Raw genomic sequence first — 20,281 nt, forward strand, 5'->3', positions numbered from 1 at the left:
GTGGACCGGGTGAGATTTCCAAACACTGGTGGGACCTTCACCTCAGCTGGTGTTCAGGCTCTTGATAATAGGAGTTCAAGGATGAGTCAGAAAATAGTGATAGCATGGAGATTTCTTGCAAAGAGAAAAGTACAAACTGAAGATAGGGGAGTGTGGGTGTACTCAAGAGAAATAGTTGCATGCAAGGGGGTTTAGGGCAACTTCCTTTATGCAGAAATAAAGTTTAATAGAACATAACTCATTAAGTAAAGTCCATTGGTCACTTGACATTACAGAGTTAAGTAGTTGTAATGGAGATTATATGATCCACAAATCCTAAAATACTATCTGATCTTATCTATAAAAAATTTGCTGACCACTGCTCCACAGCAGTACAGAGAAATTTAACTCCCCTCTGTTGTTCTTTTTATTACAGTCTGTATTATATTCTTCTATCAGAATTAATATTCATCATTGCAAAAATTTGGAAAATGTAGAAATGCAACAAAATAAAATTTAGCAATTATGTCTGATTCATACTTAAGAATATATATATATATGTATTTCTCAACTCATACACATATGCACACAAAACTTTTATAAAATGTTATCCTAAATATAGTTTTCTTGTACAGCTTTTTGCACTTATATTTACAAATATATTTATCACAAAATATCTGTAGCTGGGAAGGGTAAACTTTTCTGGTAAACGGACAGATAGTAATATTTCAGGCTTTGTGGGCTGTGCAGTGTCTGTCACAACTACTCAAATCTGTTGTAGCTCAGAAGCAGCCATGGACAGGATGAATCAGACAGGCTGTGTACCAGCAAAACGGTATTACAGAAAGAGGTGGCAGGCTAGATTTGGCCCACGGGCCGTAGTTTTCTGACCGCTACTCTATAATATTACTTTTAACTACTTGATTTTTTCTCTATTTTATGTTCTCATCAGTTAAGAGTGGCTGCTCTTCAGATTAGTGAAGAAATCTACTGACTACTCTGAATTGTTTGTTTGTTTCTGAGCTTAATATTCCCACTTTGTGTCAATCATTCCTCAAATCACAAGAGTAGTAAACCATGCCTTTCTGAACAGTGCCTTTTTGAATTATAGTAATGTTTTAGTATTGTTTCAATATTTTGCACACAGAACTGAATAAGTACTAGCATAATGGCTTTTCCCTATGCAGAGTATAATGAGGCCATTTTCTTTCTTTATTCTGATACTGTATTTCCCTCATCATAGTAACTATTTTTTATTGATCACCTCTCATGACAAACATGGTAAATTCTTTATGAACATTGTTTCAGATCTTACAGCTACCCTATGATAATGGTATTTTTTATTTCTTTTTAAAATAGACAAATTAAGACTCACAGGTTAAATAATTTGCTATATGTCATGCCACTAATAAATAATCATAAAGTAGGTAGGTTCCATGATATATATGCATAATGCAAAAATGTCAGAATCTCTCCTCAGTTGACAGCATTAAAGTCCTCCTCTGAATCAAAACCTGCTACAATATCAAATTAGGCTTCTGAAAGCTGCTGCCTAATATTGATGAACGTGTGTTTATCTTTTGATTTTTTGAACCTACTAATTGCTTTGGTCAATGATGCCTATGTAAGTTTTTAATCATTGTTTTACCTATGTGAATTTTTGAGCATCTGCTTATTTTGACCTCTTATCCATAATAGAGAGTCTGAGTAGTCAGTGGAACTTTATATAAGAGTGTAGCATAATAACATAATATGTTGAATTTGAAAAACCATTGTGTAGTACTAACCTTTTAATAAGAAAATTTGGAATACATGTATACACACATATATGTATTTCTATTAGTCTTCCTGAAAAGTGACTCAATACAAGTACAGCAGCGTTTTTACCCACCACCTATACTTCTGTGTATTCCTGGTATCCAGATTTTGGTCTCTAGTGATATTCTACACAAAACAAAGCCAAATAATTGTCTTAGATGAGGAAAACTCAGGGTAAGTTTGAATTCTCTGATACTGGATGTGGGATGAGGCAGAGCTCCTGAAATGATGAAAGAACCAACTTACAGGCCTCTGACCAATTTTAGTAATAATATTTGTTTTTCAAATAGAATAATGTTTATGGTTACTTTAAATAATTTTTCAAGGACTTTGAGTTTATAATGAACCCATATTCTAAAAAGAAAAGTTAATGTAAGTGTGCAAAATGCCAAAAGAGAAAGATCATAAATGATTGGTCAGCATTGTTAATGCTACAAAGTAGCAGAAAGGATATTTAACATAAGCTTTAATACTACTGCCAAACCAAATTGTATTATTAGAATGACAGGACAGTAGATTACTGTTTCTGGATCACCAGAGTTTAAACATTACATCTTTTGCTGGGTCTCATCTAGTTGCAAAAAAATTAACTTGTGTGATGGGTATCAATTTAATTTGTATTAACATAGTAAAGGAAATTTAACTGAAAAAGGAAGTCACTTCCAGAGTTGCAGTTTAGGTTTAATTCATCTTGTTAGCGTCAATCAAGTTTTGTAGTCTTAGCAAGAATTAGTTGTTTGATAATCCAGAGTTTGAAATGTTTTTTTAATCTTCATTTTCTTTTTTCAGTTTGGGAAAATCACCTTAATCTCAGCAATGCATCAAAATAAATATTACTACAACTCTACGAATGTGTAAAATTAAGTGCAGAAATAATGAAGAACCAACTTATGGTGTTGATAATGATGTTTTAGAGTAGAGTAGAGTAAAGTAGAGTAGAGTAGAGTAGAGTAGAGTAGAGTAGAGTAGAGTAGAGTAGAGTAGAGTAGAATAGAATAGGAGGCCGGGCACAGTGACTCATGCATGTAGTAATCCCAGTACTTTGGGAGGCCGAGCAGGGTGGATCACTTAGGGTCAGGAGTTTAAGATCAGCCTGGCCAAAGTGGTGAAACCCAGTCTCTACTAAAACTACAAAAAATTTAGCCATGTATGGTACTATGCACCTTTAATTCCAGTTACTCGGGAAGCTGAAGCAGAATAGCTTGAACCTGGGAGATTGCTCTACTGCACTCCAGCCTGTTCGACAAAGCAAGACTCTTGCTCTAAAAAAAAAAAAAAAAAAAAAAAAGAATCTGTAACTTTAACTAATGTTTTTTGAAGTCTTATTAGGATAAAGACTATGTTATAGTGATCTTTGAAACAAATTTTAAGTTTGATTTGATAAGATGCTTGTAATATAATAAACAATAAATTTTAAGTCACAGGCCGGGTGCGGTGGCTCGTGCCTGTAATCCCAACACTCTGGGAGGCCGAGGTGGGCGGATCATCTGAGGTTGGGAGTTCGAGACCAGCCTGATCAACGTGGAGAAACCCCATCCTACTAAATATACAAAATTAGCCAGATGTGGTGGCACATGCCTGTAATCGCAGCTACTCAGGAGTCTGAGGCAGGAGAATCGCTTGAACCCAGGAGGTGGAGTTTGCAGTGAGCCGAGATTATAGCATTGCACTCCAGCCTGGGCAAGAAGAGCGAAACTCTGTCTCAAAAAAAAAAAAAAAAAAAGGCACAAAATCAGATTCTTGGCAGGACATGTCAGACAACATTGTATAAGTTGTGAAGATGTAAATATCTATCTTGATTATTTTGAAAACCAAAAAAATCAATAAATTATTTACCTCTGTAGTTTTCTCAGGTGAATTTATTCTGAAGAATATATACTAAGAAGTGAGTTAACTTTAATGGACCTCTTTTTGAAATTACTCAAAGCTATTTTATAACATATTATTTAGAAATTGTAATATTTATAAAACTTGTATTTTAAATTCTATTTGTATCTTTAGTTTTGCTTTGTTACTCCATCTCTAAATTATGAGTAATTATGTTTTTCTTTTGTTAATGATTTGTAGCCCTCTCTAATACACTTAAGAGTTGTTTGATTTTAGAATATGTTTTCTGCAGGCAAAACGAGTAGATTTTCATGTTTAATACACTTGTAAATCTCAACAATAATATCTGTTTCATTACTTCATTGTGATACTAGTTTTGCTTTATGGGTTCTCTTTGCATACTGTTCCCTTAATTTAATTAAACATCTGGTGGTGACACAAGGAGCCAAGTGTAAGATCTTATCACCTAAATGAGAGCTTTGTTCCTTATAGTAATAATTAACCGAAAAACATGTGTTTTTAAAATTAACTGTAAGGATATAACAATTTATGAATGCAATCATTTTACAAGTTAGTCAACTTTAAAACTAAGTACTTAGGCCGGGCGCGGTGGCTCACGCCTATAATCCCAGCACTTTGGGAGGCTGAGGTGGGCGGATCACGAGGTCAGGAGATCGAGACCATCCTGGCTATCATGGTGAAACCCTGTCTCTACTAAACATATGAAAAAATTAGCTGGGCATGGTGGCAGGTGCCTGTAGTCCTAGCTGCTCGGGAGGCTGAGGCAGGAGAATGGTGTGAACCCAGAAGGTGGAGCTTGCAGTGAGCCGAGATAGTGCCACTACACTCCAGCCTGGGCGACAGAGCAAGACTCCGTCTCAAAAAAAAAAAAAAAACAAAACAAACAAAAAAAAAACTTAATAATCAAACTTTTTCTCAAAATTATAGAATCTCAGAGGTAGACAGTATGTTAGATACCATCTTATTCAAACTTTCTATTCACAGAAAAAAAAAGTCATAAAGTTAGGTAGCTTGTCCAAACCTGTACAGATTCTCTGACCCGAATACAGTGGCAGTTAGATGCAACAGCAGGGTTAATAGTTTGCCTTTTTTTTTTTTAACCACCTCATCTCAAATAGTTGAGCCTACTAATACTACAGAATTTACGCATGATGAAGCTGGGGAGCAAGTGCTTCAGAAAGATAGCTTCAGTAGCTCCTGCTTCAGCCTAAAGTTCTGTAACACCTGAATTGCAAAATAATTCCATTTATAAAATGAAATTTCAATGTGTAATGCTGGGCTCAGGTGTTATCTCTGTAAATAGCACATGAAGTTACCTCCATAGTTATGATTCATTATTGTTTCCCTCCCTGTTGATTACCTGTATTCTAGCCACTGGTGACATGTGGCTGTTGAACACTTAAAACGTGGCTGGTATGAATTGAGATATGCTATAAGTGTTAAATACACATTGGTTTTCATGTCCATATCCAGCTCTGAACCTCTGTACAATTTTGTTTTACTGGGGGTTTGGGGTTGCTATGCATATCTCTTACCAATCCAGTCAAACCTTTGGGGCCCATCTTGAGCCCTGCTCTTCCATTAAAATGTTTGGGTCTAAATTCATCTTTTTTTGTTTATATCTCATTATTCCCTTTCTCCCTTTTTAAGCTTACATAGGTTCTTAATGATAGTCTATCATATTTTGTTACCTAATAGGGGCATGCATTTATGCCTGCCTCTAGAACAATAGTTAAATTGCTACTAGAAATGAAGTTGCACCTAGCAATGTATTTTCAGTCTCCAAACATTTAGCAGAGGGAGGGCACATATCTGGATATTAATAAATACATGTTGAATTGAGTTTCTCAATATATATTTGTCATTTTAAAAACCCTTGTATTTCAATATGTTATAGTTTTCAAAGCACTTTCACATATGGAGCTTTATTTAATCTTCCTAGCAGTTTTATTAGATAGACAAGGCAATTATTCTTTTCATTGTTAGATGATAAAGTAGGGACTTAAAAAGACAATATAAAAACTGGTGACACTTTTGTTTCCTGTGCAATGTGATTTCCTCTCTTTTGGTTGAAAACACTTTCTAACTATCATGGAAGAGTAGGTCCTGGTTTCTTTTAAGCTCATCCGAAGTTATTTTGAATCCTTTATTTATAATCACAATTTTCTTGGATCTCATCCACTGGGCTATAGGTACACACCAGGGTCTTTGGGGCAAGTTGTGAAAACTCCTTATAGGTATATACCAAGCAATAAGTGATTGTTCTTTAGTATATGGTTTTCAAATAAATTTTATTTCATGTCAACTCCATTTGATTAGGAGTGCATGTGTGGGATCCTTTGTGTAGAAAGTTGTGAAACACTGTTTAGTTTTAACAAGGAAGTGTTTAGTTTCATCAAAAGTATGAGAATGAGGGGAATGGGGGTAATTAAATGCTATATTATTTAATAGAGTAGGTCAGTTTTTATTTCTGGTCAATATCTTTTTTATGAACATTCCTAATATGAAAATGTCCTGTCTTAGTTTGAGTAGAAAGGGAAGGAAAATGAGACCTCTGGATGTCATAGTCCTTTTCTCATCAGAAGAGACCATCTCTCTCCCTCAATTTGCTTTTTCCATCTTCAGCTTCAACAATACAGCTATGTTCAATTGTCCTTTCAACTAATGTTAGTGGTTTTGCAGCAGTTTTTGTACTTAGGTTTAACTGTTTATTCAGAATTTGCCATGTTAAAGCTAAACAGGAAATTGAATCACAGATATAAAATGATATCTTTATTAAATATAACCTCATTGGGTTTATGTAAGAGGTAAACACAAGCTCAAGCCTAAAATACAGTGAGCAGTCATATATACATTATTGATATATAATTAAGTTAATTATTCTTTAATTTAACAGATATTTACTGAGTGCTGGTGTGTGTCAGGCATTGGTGCTGATTACTAGGAATATAACAGTGAAGATGATGTTCAAAATCCTGCTCCCACATTTTAGTGGGAAAGTTAGTAAATGTTTTAGAATTTTTCCTTTATTTGGTCAACTGTTTTTTGTATTTGAAAGAAATAATTTGAAAAACTCATTAGTAAATGACAACGAGCCACATTGTTAGGATGTCTCTACTAAAAGTTCTTGTTAGGAAGAACTTTCCCTTGTCACACTTATTGAAGTAGGGGCTGGATGTGGTGGCTCATGCGTTTAATCTCAGCACTTTGAGAAGCTGAAGCAGTAGGTTTGCAGGAGCCCAGCAGTTCAAGACCAGCCTGGGCAATAAAGTGATACCCCATCTTTACAAAAAAAGAAAGAAATAATTAGTTGAGTGTGGTGGCATGAACCTGTAGTCCCAGCTACTTGGGAGACTTAGGTGGGAGGGTCGCTTGAGTCCAGGAGTTGGAGGCTGCAATGAGCCATGATTGTGCCACTGCAGTCCAGCCTGCATACCACAGTGAGACTCTGTCTCCAAAAAAAAAAAAAAAAAAAAGTAGTTCATAAATAATTTTATGAACACTGAAAAGGCATTTTGAACAATAAATTCATGAATTTCCTAATTAATCTTTCCTTCTATAGATACTGGTTCTGTATGTATAAATAACAAATAAAATTTGGTGAATACAGAGTTAAAGAGTTTAGAAGTATATGGAATTCATTAAAAAGTCCCTTTAGGGCTGGGCACGGTGGCTCACACCTGTAATCCCAGCACTTTGGGAAGCTGAGGCGGGTGGATCATCTGAGGTCAGGAGTTCAAGACCAGCCTTGATTAACATGGTGAAACCCTGTCTCTACTAAAAATACAAAGAATTAGCCAGATGTGGTGGCACATGCCTGTAATCCCAGCTATTTGGGAGGCTGAAGCAAGAGAATCACTTGAACCCATGAGGTGGAGTTTGAAGTAAGCTGAGATTGCACCATTGCACTCCAACCTGGGCAACAAGAGTGAAACTCCATCTCAAAAGAAGGAAAAAAATAAAAAGTCCCTTTAGAAGAGATGTTTCTTTTGGTTTGGACTGCATTGATATTTCTTTTGCAGGTTCATTGTATATCTATATTTTACAATTGTGATTTAAATTGTTTTCTAAATGAAGTTCAAATTCTTCATCTTTCAGATCTTGACAGAGCAAGTATGTACTCAGGTCGTACACAAACCACATCCAGAGCCAGATTCTACAGTGAAAATTCAGAATCCAAGTGAGCAAATGGCAGTTCTTTATTGTATTGGGGTCGGCGCATGGCAACATATGAGACTAAATCAAAACTTTTCCTAACCCCTTAAATCATTATGGTGTTTACCGAGTTCATGACAGTTTTAACTCACCTTTTATAGTGCTAAGTATTTATTTGAAAGTCAGTAATACGTTTTGAGTTGAGCATAGGATATGGTTATAAATCTTTAAGTTTTTTTCTTTGTTTACAGTGATTCTTAAAGTGGTGGCAACTTTGTTAAAAAACTCTACACCAAGCGCAGAGCTGATGGAAGTTCGTCGTTTATTTTTATCTGATATGATAAAACTTTTCAGTAACAGCCGTGAAAATAGAAGGTAAGCAGTTTGGATACTATAACAACACTTTATTCCATAATTAATATTTTCTCTCTTTTAGAATTTCAATTCATTTCAAATCTTTTCCATATTGCTAAATACTTTTAATCATCAGAAAAGGCATATTATGTTTCTTTGACGTATTCAGTATACTTCTATTTATTTTTATATTATTTTTATTTTGTTATATGGATATTATATTTTAATTGTATATATGAATATACATATAAACAAACTCTTATTTAAAATGTAATATCCCTTTTAGTGGTACCTATCTATCACCAATAGAACTTTCAGTTGTAATTGTGTTGGATTTTCTCATTTTCGTCTATGCTTTCCACCCCATTTTTCTTATGGCTGATTGTTGTTCATTTTTAAGCTAGTTAGCTAGAACATGGGGTAGAGTCTGAGGCCATGAACTCTGGAGTAGTCATTGCCTGAGTCTATAATTTAACAAATATTGACTGAGTGCCTATTGTGTTCAGTGTAAGACCCAGTGCTACACAAGATAGTCTTAGTACACAGTCTCGGTACATTCCAGTGGGAAAGAAAACCATAAAGCAATGATTAATACATAATGTGTTAAATACATTGTGAATGCTAAAGGTGGTAAGAAAGTAGAGAAGCAATAAGTAAATCTGACTGTGAAAGTTAGGAAAGTGATTTTGAATGACAATTAGGATTTTTCCTGGTAGAGAAATAAGAGAAAGTCATTCCAATTACAGAATCTATAATGTGCAGCATGACTGTACACCTTACTTTACTGAGGTCAGATCATATTTTCACTATTTTATTTATCAAAGTTTCAAAATAGTAAATTCTAACTTAATTTGGGTATTTTTAATGAGATCAATTTTTTTTTTTTCTCACAAGATGCTTATTGCAGTGTTCAGTGTGGCAGGATTGGATGTTTTCTCTTGGCTATATCAATCCTAAAAATTCTGAGGAACAGAAGATTACTGAAATGGTCTACAATATCTTCCGGATTCTTTTGTATCATGCAATAAAATACGAATGGGGAGGCTGGAGAGTCTGGGTGGATACGCTGTCAATAGCCCATTCCAAGGTAACACGGGATTTAACATTTTAATATCAGAGTTATTGCGGTGGATTAAATGGCTACAGATATGCATCTGGTGCCATCTTGTGGGCATCTTAGATTTTGACAGATTCCTGTATCTCAGTTTTGTATTTTTTTCCTCACTGTTCATAGACTGTTAGAACTTGAAAGTGGCTTATAGATGAATTAATTCAAACCCCAAATTTATAAATTAGGAGTTTCATACCCAAAGATGACCTACATCTGTTTTATAGCAAATCTGATAACTTTAATCTGAGCCACTTGCTCTTTTAACTGGTTCTTGGAAGACTATTTCATGAAATAGTCTCTGAAATATACTTTTTTTTTTTTTTAAAAAAAAAGCTTCCATAGTTAATTTAATGAATTATAACAATAGGGGCAAGGTATAAAACTTCTTAACACAAGGGAACTCCAACGAAAAACTGGCAGATAATCCCCATCTCCTCCCGTTGCGCTTGTGGATCTCAGCACATATGGTCCTGCACCAGGGGTTGCAGAACAGTGAAAGATTCTAACACCATATGTGTGGAAATCCTGTACCTTGCAGAGAGTGAAGGAGCAGGGAAAGCTTGTCCTTGAATCCTGGACCTTTACGGCTGTTTTTCTCCTGGCTCTGTATCAGATTTTGTCCGCTCCATATGGTATTTTTAACTTATTGTATGAAATATACTTTTTAAGACTTTTTTTAAGAAGTCAGATTTTTTTATTTCCAAGTGAATCATAAATACATTTAAAGTGTTTAAGTTTAGTGGTATTTTAATTGCATTATCTTTTCTTTATTTTTAATCTTAAAAATCTGTCTGTCTATATTTTAAGTATTATTTGATTTTTGGTAAAATGAAATAGTGAATTAAAGTGTACAAGTATATACACATTAGATTCTGGAAATTCAGAGTTAGGATATCTCATCATGAAGTGTTATAGAAGAAGCATGGGTGTCAGAAGTATGGCTTTTAATTTAGTCTGTGCCATAATTGAGTTTTGTGATTTTTGAAGACTCATTTAGTCTTCTTGAACATGAGTTAGAAAAAACTGTTTAATAAGATAGATAGTAAACATTATAGACTGTGTGGGTTATATAGCCTCTGATATAACTACTCAACTCTGCTGTTCAGTGTGAAAGACAATACATAATGTAAATGGTTATCATGGTTTTGAATAAACCTTTATTCACCAAAAGAGATGATAAGCAGATTTGTCCCGTGGGCCATGTGTTACGAACCCCCACTTTTGGGACTTGCATTCTTCTTCTGTAAAATTAAGGAGATTTTTGTATTATGAGATATTCTTTAAAGGATGGTTCCCCCAATGTAAAATTCTGTTAACTTATTTAAATATACATTAATAGCACCTATGTCTATAAGAGAAAGACTGTGAACTTTAAAAAATATTAGAAAAGCTTTTGTTTCTATTATAAATTTACATTTTGTAATATAGCGATGCCTCAGATTTATCATTGCTTTAACAAATTTGAAAATAGGAAAGAAAAAGACATTGCAGGTCTTTGTACAAAAAAAGGATTCTGATTATTAATAAAGAAGCCTAAGTAACAAATTCAGAGCAGCTTATATAAGGATAAAACTGTCATGTTTTAACAGCTTGTAAATTTATATATTTAATGATATGTGTGAATTTTTTAACTTCAGTTGTTGGGACAGGTACACATATGAGCAATAGATGGTGAAAACCGACATAGTAATAGTACTTTGGATATTGTATATTATTAGCTGTTTATTCTCTGTTTAAGCTTACATAAATATGTGGAAGTTAACTGGCATATTAGGTTTGGGTAACATTGAAATATTCAGCCTAAAAGAAAATAACTTTTAATATTGCTGAGTTATCTGTGTGACTTTGGCAATCCTTATAATAAATCATATATAGCTGTATTTGTTGATTATTTCCAGTTCCTTAATGAAACTAAGCACTTGCTTTAGGATTAACAAGTGCTAGCTTTGAAGTCTTAAAATTTCTGACATGGTTTTTTGTATTTCCACAGTTTAATGTGTATTATTTATTTTTTTCTTTTTGATATGTACAAAATGCCTTAATGTTTTCTTTACTTATTCCTAAGGTCACTTATGAAGCTCATAAGGAATACCTAGCCAAAATGTATGAAGAATATCAAAGACAAGAAGAGGAAAACATTAAAAAAGGAAAGAAAGGGAATGTGAGCACCATCTCTGGTCTTTCATCACAGACAACGGGAGCAAAAGGTGGAATGGAAATTCGAGAGATAGAAGATCTTTCACAAAGCCAGAGCCCAGAAAGTGAGACCGATTACCCTGTCAGCACAGATACTCGAGACTTACTCATGTCAACAAAAGTGTCAGATGATATACTTGGAAATTCAGATAGACCAGGAAGTGGTGTACATGTGGAAGTACATGATCTTTTAGTAGATATAAAAGCAGAGAAAGTGGAAGCAACAGAAGTAAAGCTCGATGATATGGATTTGTCACCGGAGACTTTAGTAGGTGGAGAGAATGGTGCCCTTGTGGAGGTTGAATCTCTGTTGGATAATGTATATAGTGCTGCTGTTGAGAAACTCCAGAACAATGTACATGGAAGTGTTGGTATCATTAAAAAAAATGAAGAAAAGGATAATGGTCCCTTGATAACATTAGCAGATGAGAAAGAAGACCTTCCCAATAGTAGTACATCATTTCTCTTTGATAAAATACCCAAACAGGAAGAAAAACTACTTCCTGAACTTTCTAGCAATCACATTATTCCAAATATTCAGGACACACAAGTACATCTTGGTGTTAGTGATGATCTTGGATTGCTTGCTCACATGACCGGTAGTGTAGACTTAACTTGTACATCTAGTATAATAGAAGAAAAAGAGTTCAAAATCCACACAACTTCAGATGGAATGAGCAGTATTTCTGAAAGAGACTTAGCGTCATCAGCTAAGGGGCTGGAGTATGCTGAAATGACTGCTACAACTCTGGAAACTGAGTCTTCTAGTAGCAAAATTGTACCAAATATTGATGCAGGAAGTATAATTTCAGATACTGAAAGGTCTGACGATGGCAAAGAATCAGGAAAAGAAATCCGAAAAATCCAAACAACTACTACGACACAAGTAAGCTACCTTATATGAGTTCTAGAAATAAAAAAAATGCTTGAATAGATAGAGTTGTTAGCACCAAAACAGAGTACTTTCTTATCAGTTACTTCCTGTTTATATTGAATTATAGCATAATAGTAATTTATGGAATGAAATAGTGTGGTATAATTTCATGTATATAAGAAATTAAAAATATCTCAAGTATATTTCCAACTCTGCCACATTCTTCTGTGTAACTTTGCTCAACCTCTCTGGGCCTAAGTTTCCTTATATAGTGCAAGAGGTTGTACTAAAGGATGACTAAGGTCTCTACCAGTTCTAACATTTTAAACTCTGTGACCACATTTACACATTTTGTACTCAAGATCTTCCTTCTGAATACTTGATTAATTTTAACCTTTTAAGCTTCAGGCCCAACCCTGTTCTGTGGATTATAGAAAAGAGGACTTGGAGCCCAGATTGAACTGATAAATGAAGGGGAAGGGAAAAGGGAACTGTTATTTATCCAGTGCCTACTATGTTCCAGGCACTGTGCTATATGTTTTCAGATTTAATCCTCACAACAACCCTGTGAGGTAGGTAATATGGCTGAGAAAAATTAGAATTATTAGCAGTGAGAATTTTCTGTACAACCACATGAATAGGAATTTGTTATAAGACAATTAAAGACTCTTAGGTCTGGTTGTTAGGAAATGTTAGTGCTTCAGTTTTGACCTCACTGGAATAAAGCTAAAAATAGATGATGTTTTCTGATACGGATTTTAATTGTTGAGCTTTGAGTTATGACTACTTCTTTATTTTCTAGGATAAATAATACCTTATGGTTAAGAGTTTAAGAAATAAGAATACTTTTCTCGTTAATGACTTGGGTTTTTTAATCCTCTGGGTGTCCCACTTGCCTTTTAATGTCATTGAAGATACATTGAATGTGTTTCCATTAGGGCTATACTTTGAGGAGTAAACCATGCCTGTCTTGTGTCTTTGTACTCCAGTAAGAATCCTTAATAATATATCATGTGTGTGGGGAAAGTATTTTTATTTTTTCTGTAACCGCCAATTTCCATTTTTTGTGGCAGTTGCATTGTAGTGATAATTGGCAGGAGATGAGAATACTGAATTAGATACAGATGTAAAATAAAGGAAAACATCATGCATTGTTGATTGAACAATAGGCTTGCCTGTTGAACACGAGGCTTGCCTGTTTTACATTTGGAGTTTATAGACATTTTTCTGGTTTGTTTTCTAACTTACCAAATGCATTTGTGTTTTTGAATGGAAGTATTATACGTGAAACAGATTTTAAAGTTGAATATTACTTGAAACTGTTCAAGTAATATTTTTTCTAATCGTGTGCTTTAGTTACAATTAGTTGATGACATATATCCAGTATACTTCACTTTGTATATGCTGACTTCAGTAAGGAAGTGATGTGGTCTAATTTAAAGACTCTTAATGGGGTCAAGAGGGTCTGGTTTTCAGTGTGAACTTTGGTGTTAGCTTTAGGTATTTGATTATCTTGCCTAGTTTCTGCAATAGTAAAGTAAAAGCAATAGTGGAGACTTCAGCCCAGAAAGTTTCCTGTGCAAGGAATTACCAGGTGAATAATATATGTGAAATATATTAAACTGCTAAAATCATATGCTAAAGCATTAAAGCATTGTTCACTTTACTATACTCACAGTTTCATTTTGAAATAAGGCATTTCTTTTGTATTCCACAAAAATTCACCTTTTCCTTCTTTAGGCTGTGCAGGGTCGGTCTATCACCCAACAAGACCGAGATCTCCGAGTTGATTTAGGATTTCGAGGAATGCCAATGACTGAAGAACAGCGGCGCCAGTTTAGCCCAGGTCCACGGACTACGATGTTTCGTATTCCTGAGTTTAAATGGTCTCCAATGCACCAGCGGCTTCTCACTGATTTGCTATTTGCATTAGAAACTGATGTACATGTCTGGAGGAGGTAGAAATATTTCTTTTTTATAAATTAAAAGCAAATATTTAAAATCTGCTGTTGCCTGTTCTATTTTAAAGAGACTTTACAAAACCAAAAATCTGCTTTGATTAAAGGAATTTCCACGTTTTTCTTGTTTCCTGTTTAATACCATGTACTAAATTTATTAGTGATAATATTATAATACATACTGTTTAAAGTTTAAAATCACCCTGTGACATGTGAATTCAGAGCCCGTAGTATTTGAGCAGTTAGTGGATATCAGTTCAAAGATAATAACTTAAAGACAACAAATCTACATAAATTAAACCATTGCCTTTCTAAATTTTCAATTTAATTTTTTAATAGTAAATGTGCAACAGATTAATTATGACAGCATATCATTTACATAGGCATGAATACAATTAGGAAGTTGATGGATATAAGTAACAAGGGCAACTTAAATGATCTAGCACAACATTCTTAGGAATGTCGGCTTCTATGCTTCTCATTTTCCTTTTAGGATTCAAGGTGGCTGCTTCAACTCCTAACATCAATTCATCATGAGAAACTTGCCCAAATTAAAAGGCAGAGATGACTCTTCTTCCTTCCTCTTCTTCCTATTTTTCCTCTGCCTCCTCTTCTTCTCTCTCCTCTTTCACTTTCTCTTTTTATTCTCCTCTTTTCTTCTTTTTTTTTAAAAGAAGCCCCTGAAGAAAAATCCCCCTTATATCTCATAAGACAGCAGGATCACATCCTCTTTCAAAATTAATCATCAGAAAAAGCAAATGAGATTATAATGACTGGTTTTTAGGGACTAATACTGGTTAATTAACTAGTAAGTAGGGTGAGGCTAGTCTTTCCTATACCCAATCAAGCTCAATAATAGAACAAAATATAAAATATGTGTCAGCAGGGAAAAAGTTACGACTGTTGTGGAAGACGTCAATAAAGTCTGCCATAGAAAGATTTTGATTTTGATTTTATTTGATCAATTTGTTCTTATACTAATATATTTTCATTGCTAATTATTATATGATAAATTACCTAGAGATGGTAACTAAGGAAACCTAAATACCATGAAATATATTACTATTAGCATGAAGACCAGTGTATGGAGATAAATTATGTAATTTAATAATTATAATATCAGTAGCCTCCAAGTGAGTGATACTCAGCTTTTTTTTCATCCACCCCTACTCTGTGTTTTTGTTTTCTTTGATGGGCTCTCATGAAATTACCCAAGTAGAATTTAATGACATTTAAATTTTTTAAAGGTAGCACTTTATTTTTAGGAGGGGGAGAAACATCTTGAAATGTAAGATACACAGTGATAGATAATAATTCACAAATCTAAAAGGGTGAGAATTATTGACTTAATTTTGACCATGGAGTAATTTCTTTTTTTTAATCTTATTTTTTTTTCCCATTAAAAAACAGTTCAGGCCAGGTGTGGTAGCTCACGCCTATATCCCAGCACTTTGGGAAGCCAAGGCGGGAGGATAGCTGGAGCTCAGGAGTTCGAGACCAGGGCAAGATACTGTTTCTACAAACATTAGCTAGGCGTGGTGGAGTCCACCTGTAGTCCCAGCTACTCGGAAATCTCCTGGGCCCAGGGAGGTTGAGGCTGCAGTGAGCCATGATCCCACCACTGCACTCTAGCCTGGGCGACAGCAGAGATCCTGTCTCAAAAAGAAAAAAAAAATTATATTCTTGACTGACACCAAACGAAAGCAGTGTATTTTTTTGACATCTACATTGTATGTTTTGTATGGGAATGCTGTACTACCAACTTAGTTTGAGATTTTGTTGCTTTTCTTATTAAATAAGTTCTTGAATTTGTACTGATTTATTTATATTCCCCTATCATGTCACTTCTTTAACAAGTACACCTTTTCAATGTGACTAGTCAAAGGTGGGGCTGAAGTCACTGGTGATGTGACAAATTGAAACCGCCTACAAAGTAAAACTTTCAGTTAAATTTTTAGGTTTTCAGTTTCAGATTTTATTTATAGGTACGAAAATTTTGAATTGGTTATATTCTGAGTTTCCATATTATTTTTAACATTAGACATACTTTTTATATTTAAAAGATTCTGCCTTTCGACAAAAAAAAATCAGATTTGGCAACATAAATATTTTTAGCCAAATTTATTGAATCAGTCATATGTCTTAGAAATCTATTCTATGTTTTTCAAGCAAAATAGTAATAATAATGAGTTAATATTCTTGGACACAACAAAATTCTGTGGAGATGAATGCTTAGTTTTTGGTAATATGATATCTCAGTTATAAATCGCTTTATTTTATAATAATTTTAAATATGGCTAGCTCCTACAATTCTATAATTTTTCACTTGTTATTCTAAGTAAATTGTCTAAGCTTTTCATTTAAGTAAGCCAAATACATACTCATTTCTGTTTTCTGTATTTTAGCCATTCCACAAAGTCTGTAATGGATTTTGTCAATAGCAATGAAAATATTATTTTTGTACATAACACAATTCACCTCATTTCCCAAATGGTAGACAACATCATCATTGCTTGTGGAGGAATTTTACCTTTGCTCTCTGCTGCTACATCACCAACTGTAAGTACTTTGCCTCCATCTAGTGGTTATATTTTATAATTACATGACTTGAGCATTTCAGTGGTGGTCTAGGCTGTAAACAGATTTTAAACGGACCTGTAATTTTTAGGGAACTTTTTGACCATATAAATTTCTGTTTCCACCACTTCTGTTTATCAGTGTTGGGTTCCAGCTATGTGTGCTTATGAAAATATTTCTCTGGTAATTCTGATGAATAAATGCTTCATCAGAAGAATATTGCATTCTTCATCAGAGATATTACATATCTCTTCAATTCTATAGTATAAATAAACTCTTAAAATTCTTGTTATTTAACATTTTCATTTATTTACTGATGCAACATTTATTTTACAAAATCTAGCCTTATCTTGATTTGTTTCTATATTAAACAGTGAAATGTGTTAATACATTTTAAAGGCATTTAATGTTAATTGTGTATGTCATTTAAAATATAATAGGTCAATGTTAACTTTATATTTTGGTTGTCATTAAAAACAAAATCTTTGATTCATATCAAGGCAGACTCCATAGCTACTTGCTCAATGGGAAAGAATATAGAAATTTGCTTCCCATATTACCCGTGTTCTTGTTGCCGTATGGAAACTCATCCTTAAGCTCAGAAAGTTTACCTTGCCAGAGGGAAATCTTTCATTTTACTAAGATGTCTATTAGTTGGTGAGACACTGTTTCCAAGTTGATCTCTAAGTTTATTTCATCATTAACAAGTTTTTCTATATGACTCTTTTTCTTACTGTCCTTTTGTCAATGCCACCACCATCACCAGAGCAGCAATGAAACTTCAACATTAGCAGCCACAGGCTATATCCTCACACACTTTCCCCAGTTGTTACTCTTCTATTTTATTCATGATTTTGCTCAAGAAGTCCACAAAGGGAAGCATTCCAGTTCAGAAGGAGGAATGCAACAGAGCAAGTCACCAGTAGGGCCTTAATCAAATTAGCAGCTGAACCAAGGAAATGGAGCTAGGAAGAACAGTATAAATGGTTGATGTTGTGTGAAGAGTGCAGATATACATACACCACTCCTTTTCTTTCATCTCTCTTTTCCTCTGGTGATTTATACCAAATTCTGGTAAGTTGAGAGTTATGTATGATTTTTAAAATGCTTTCTAATAGTGAGACATAGAGGGCATTTTCTTTCTTCTGTTTTCCTTTTTTTTTTTTTTTAAATCAGAGTATCATTCTGTGACCCAGGCTGGAGTACAGTAGGGCGATCTCAGCTCATTGCAACATCCGCTTCCTGGGTTCAAGCAATTCTGCTGCCTCAGCCTCCCAAGTAGCTGGGATTACAGGTGTACACCACCACACCCAGCTAATTTTTGTATTTTTAGTAGAGATGGGGTTTCACCATGTTGGCCAGGCTGGTTCAAACTCCTGACCTCAAATGATCTGCCTGTCTCGACCTCCCAAAGTGCAGGGATTACAGGCATGAGCCACCCCTCCCGGCCAACTTTTTTTTGTTTTATATATTGAAGACCGAATAAATCAATACTTTCTTTGTGACATTTTTCTTGATTATATAAATTGCATTTTATGTCTTATAAATTATCATTTGTTATGAAGAAATTTTTTAAAGGTTGTATTGAAATTCACTTTGAAATGTAATATTGAATGTTTTTAAATTTTGCATGCAACAAAAAATGCTTTTTATATAAAAAAGAGTTTAGCAATAGGTTATTAAAATTTGTATAGGTTTAAAATATTCACATTATTAAATAGTTTTCCAAATTTTAAAGTCAAAAGATGTTTAGCTATTAAGATAGAATGTTCAAATAATGAAGTAAACTATAGCATATATACTATTGCACCAGTCAAATTTGCTTATTTATTTTGTGATGATTGTACAATAAAGATACTGATGCTTTGAGGTTGGCTTCCAAAATTATTACAATTCAATTTTGACCACTATAGTTTGGAATTTAAAATTATTTGTTACCTAGACTTTCTCAACAGACTTGGGAATTCGTTCAATTATAGAAACCATTGTTTATTTTCTCAATTTCTGTATTTCTGTTATTTTGGCCCATTAACTGTTTGGACCTATGCCTGGTTGTACAACATACCTGATTTTATGTCTTCTGAATGAATTGCTTCCTTAAGAGAAATAGCCAAACCTTTCTCCCATTTTGTATCTGGTAAAACTATGATTGGTGCTGACTGTTGAATGTTGTTTCTGTATTACGGGGTTGTATAATATTCTTGCTAGAAGTTGTAACGTAGCAGAGGGAAAAAGTTAGGAAAGAAAAGGTTGAATAAAGAGGGAAATTAAACCTGAATATTTGGGCGTGTTATATTTAAATTAAAAGTGTAAAAAGCCAAAAGAGAATTTTGGAAGGGATAAGCAAAAAAAGGAAACATTGGTAACATGAAGATTACTGAAAGGTAACATTGTCTTGTAGGTGCTTTTAGAATTTTAATGCTAGATATATGAAGAGAGATTGAGACATTTGAAACTAAGGTTTGAGTGATCTCGTAATTTTGTTTATACATATAGTTTTTCAGAATATTCTTATTATATGCCTTTTATGAAGAAATAGGAATAGTAATGGTTTATGGCAGTAGTTCGCAAACCTTTTTTGTATGGGGCCAGATGGGAAATATTTTAGGTTTCATTGGCAGTATTGTCATCTGTCACAGCTAGTCAACTCTGCTGTGATAGTACAAAAGCAGCAATAGACAATACATAAACAAATATTTTTTTGTCTGCTATTTCTATGAGAGTGACATAGAAGTGTTCTCTTTTCTGCCCTGGAAATGTTGATCAGTACAGTAATTTATACTAGAGATAACATTTTTGTATTGCTATTATAGTATCATCATGGAAGAAAAGTTTGAACTGTTTAATCTTAGTTGGAAGGAACATATCTTAATGGAAACTTAAGAAAAAAAGAATATATATTGTTTATAATGATAGGTTGAGCACCTTGAACTTAGTACACTTGAAGAAGCAGCACTTTATGGGAGTTTCAGTTTTGCCTAGATTACTTAATTTCATATGTAGCATAGAAAATACATTACAAAAATAGTTTCAGAACTCTGACTTAGACCAATAGTTTTAACTGTAGTACTCAGAGAAAAAAAAAAAAGACCTCTTAGTATGTAATTTGGCCAATCTTTGCTTTGGGAAAGCAGCAATATTTTTGTTGTTGATTTTTTTAGTTAATGTTTCTATGACTAGTTAATTGAATCCTCTCATTTGTTCTCTAATATATTGTTTAAGTTGGTCATGAATGAAAGCAAAAAATTGGAGAAGAAAAAGAAAAGCAAAGAACATGGATCAACCACAAATTGCACACTTTGTGATTTTAAGTTGACCACTTTGGTCAACCATCCTGAACACTGAATATTATGGAACTTAATTCAGGGCTTAATTTTCTCTGTCCCAGAAAAATAGTAGAGACTGACATTT

At 33.9% G+C, this 20,281-nt stretch overlaps 1 protein-coding gene across 7 annotated transcripts in view; it reads left to right on the forward strand.

Moving 5' to 3' along the window:
* NBEA (neurobeachin) overlaps positions 1 to 20,281 on the forward strand; it is a 742,365-nt gene that overhangs the window by 203,259 nt on the left and 518,825 nt on the right. For all 7 annotated transcript variants that reach the window (XM_028837519.2, XM_028837523.2, XM_028837524.2 and 4 more), the window contains exons 19-24: positions 7,744 to 7,825; positions 8,052 to 8,175; positions 9,049 to 9,241; positions 11,331 to 12,347; positions 14,076 to 14,293; positions 16,699 to 16,852. In XM_028837519.2, the coding sequence (XP_028693352.1) occupies positions 7,744 to 7,825; positions 8,052 to 8,175; positions 9,049 to 9,241; positions 11,331 to 12,347; positions 14,076 to 14,293; positions 16,699 to 16,852 (1,788 nt within the window). The remainder of the gene's footprint in view (positions 1 to 7,743; positions 7,826 to 8,051; positions 8,176 to 9,048; positions 9,242 to 11,330; positions 12,348 to 14,075; positions 14,294 to 16,698; positions 16,853 to 20,281) is intronic.

Source organism: Macaca mulatta, chromosome 17 (assembly GCF_049350105.2).
Source record: "Macaca mulatta isolate MMU2019108-1 chromosome 17, T2T-MMU8v2.0, whole genome shotgun sequence".
NCBI classification, from domain to species: Eukaryota; Metazoa; Chordata; class Mammalia; order Primates; family Cercopithecidae; genus Macaca; species Macaca mulatta.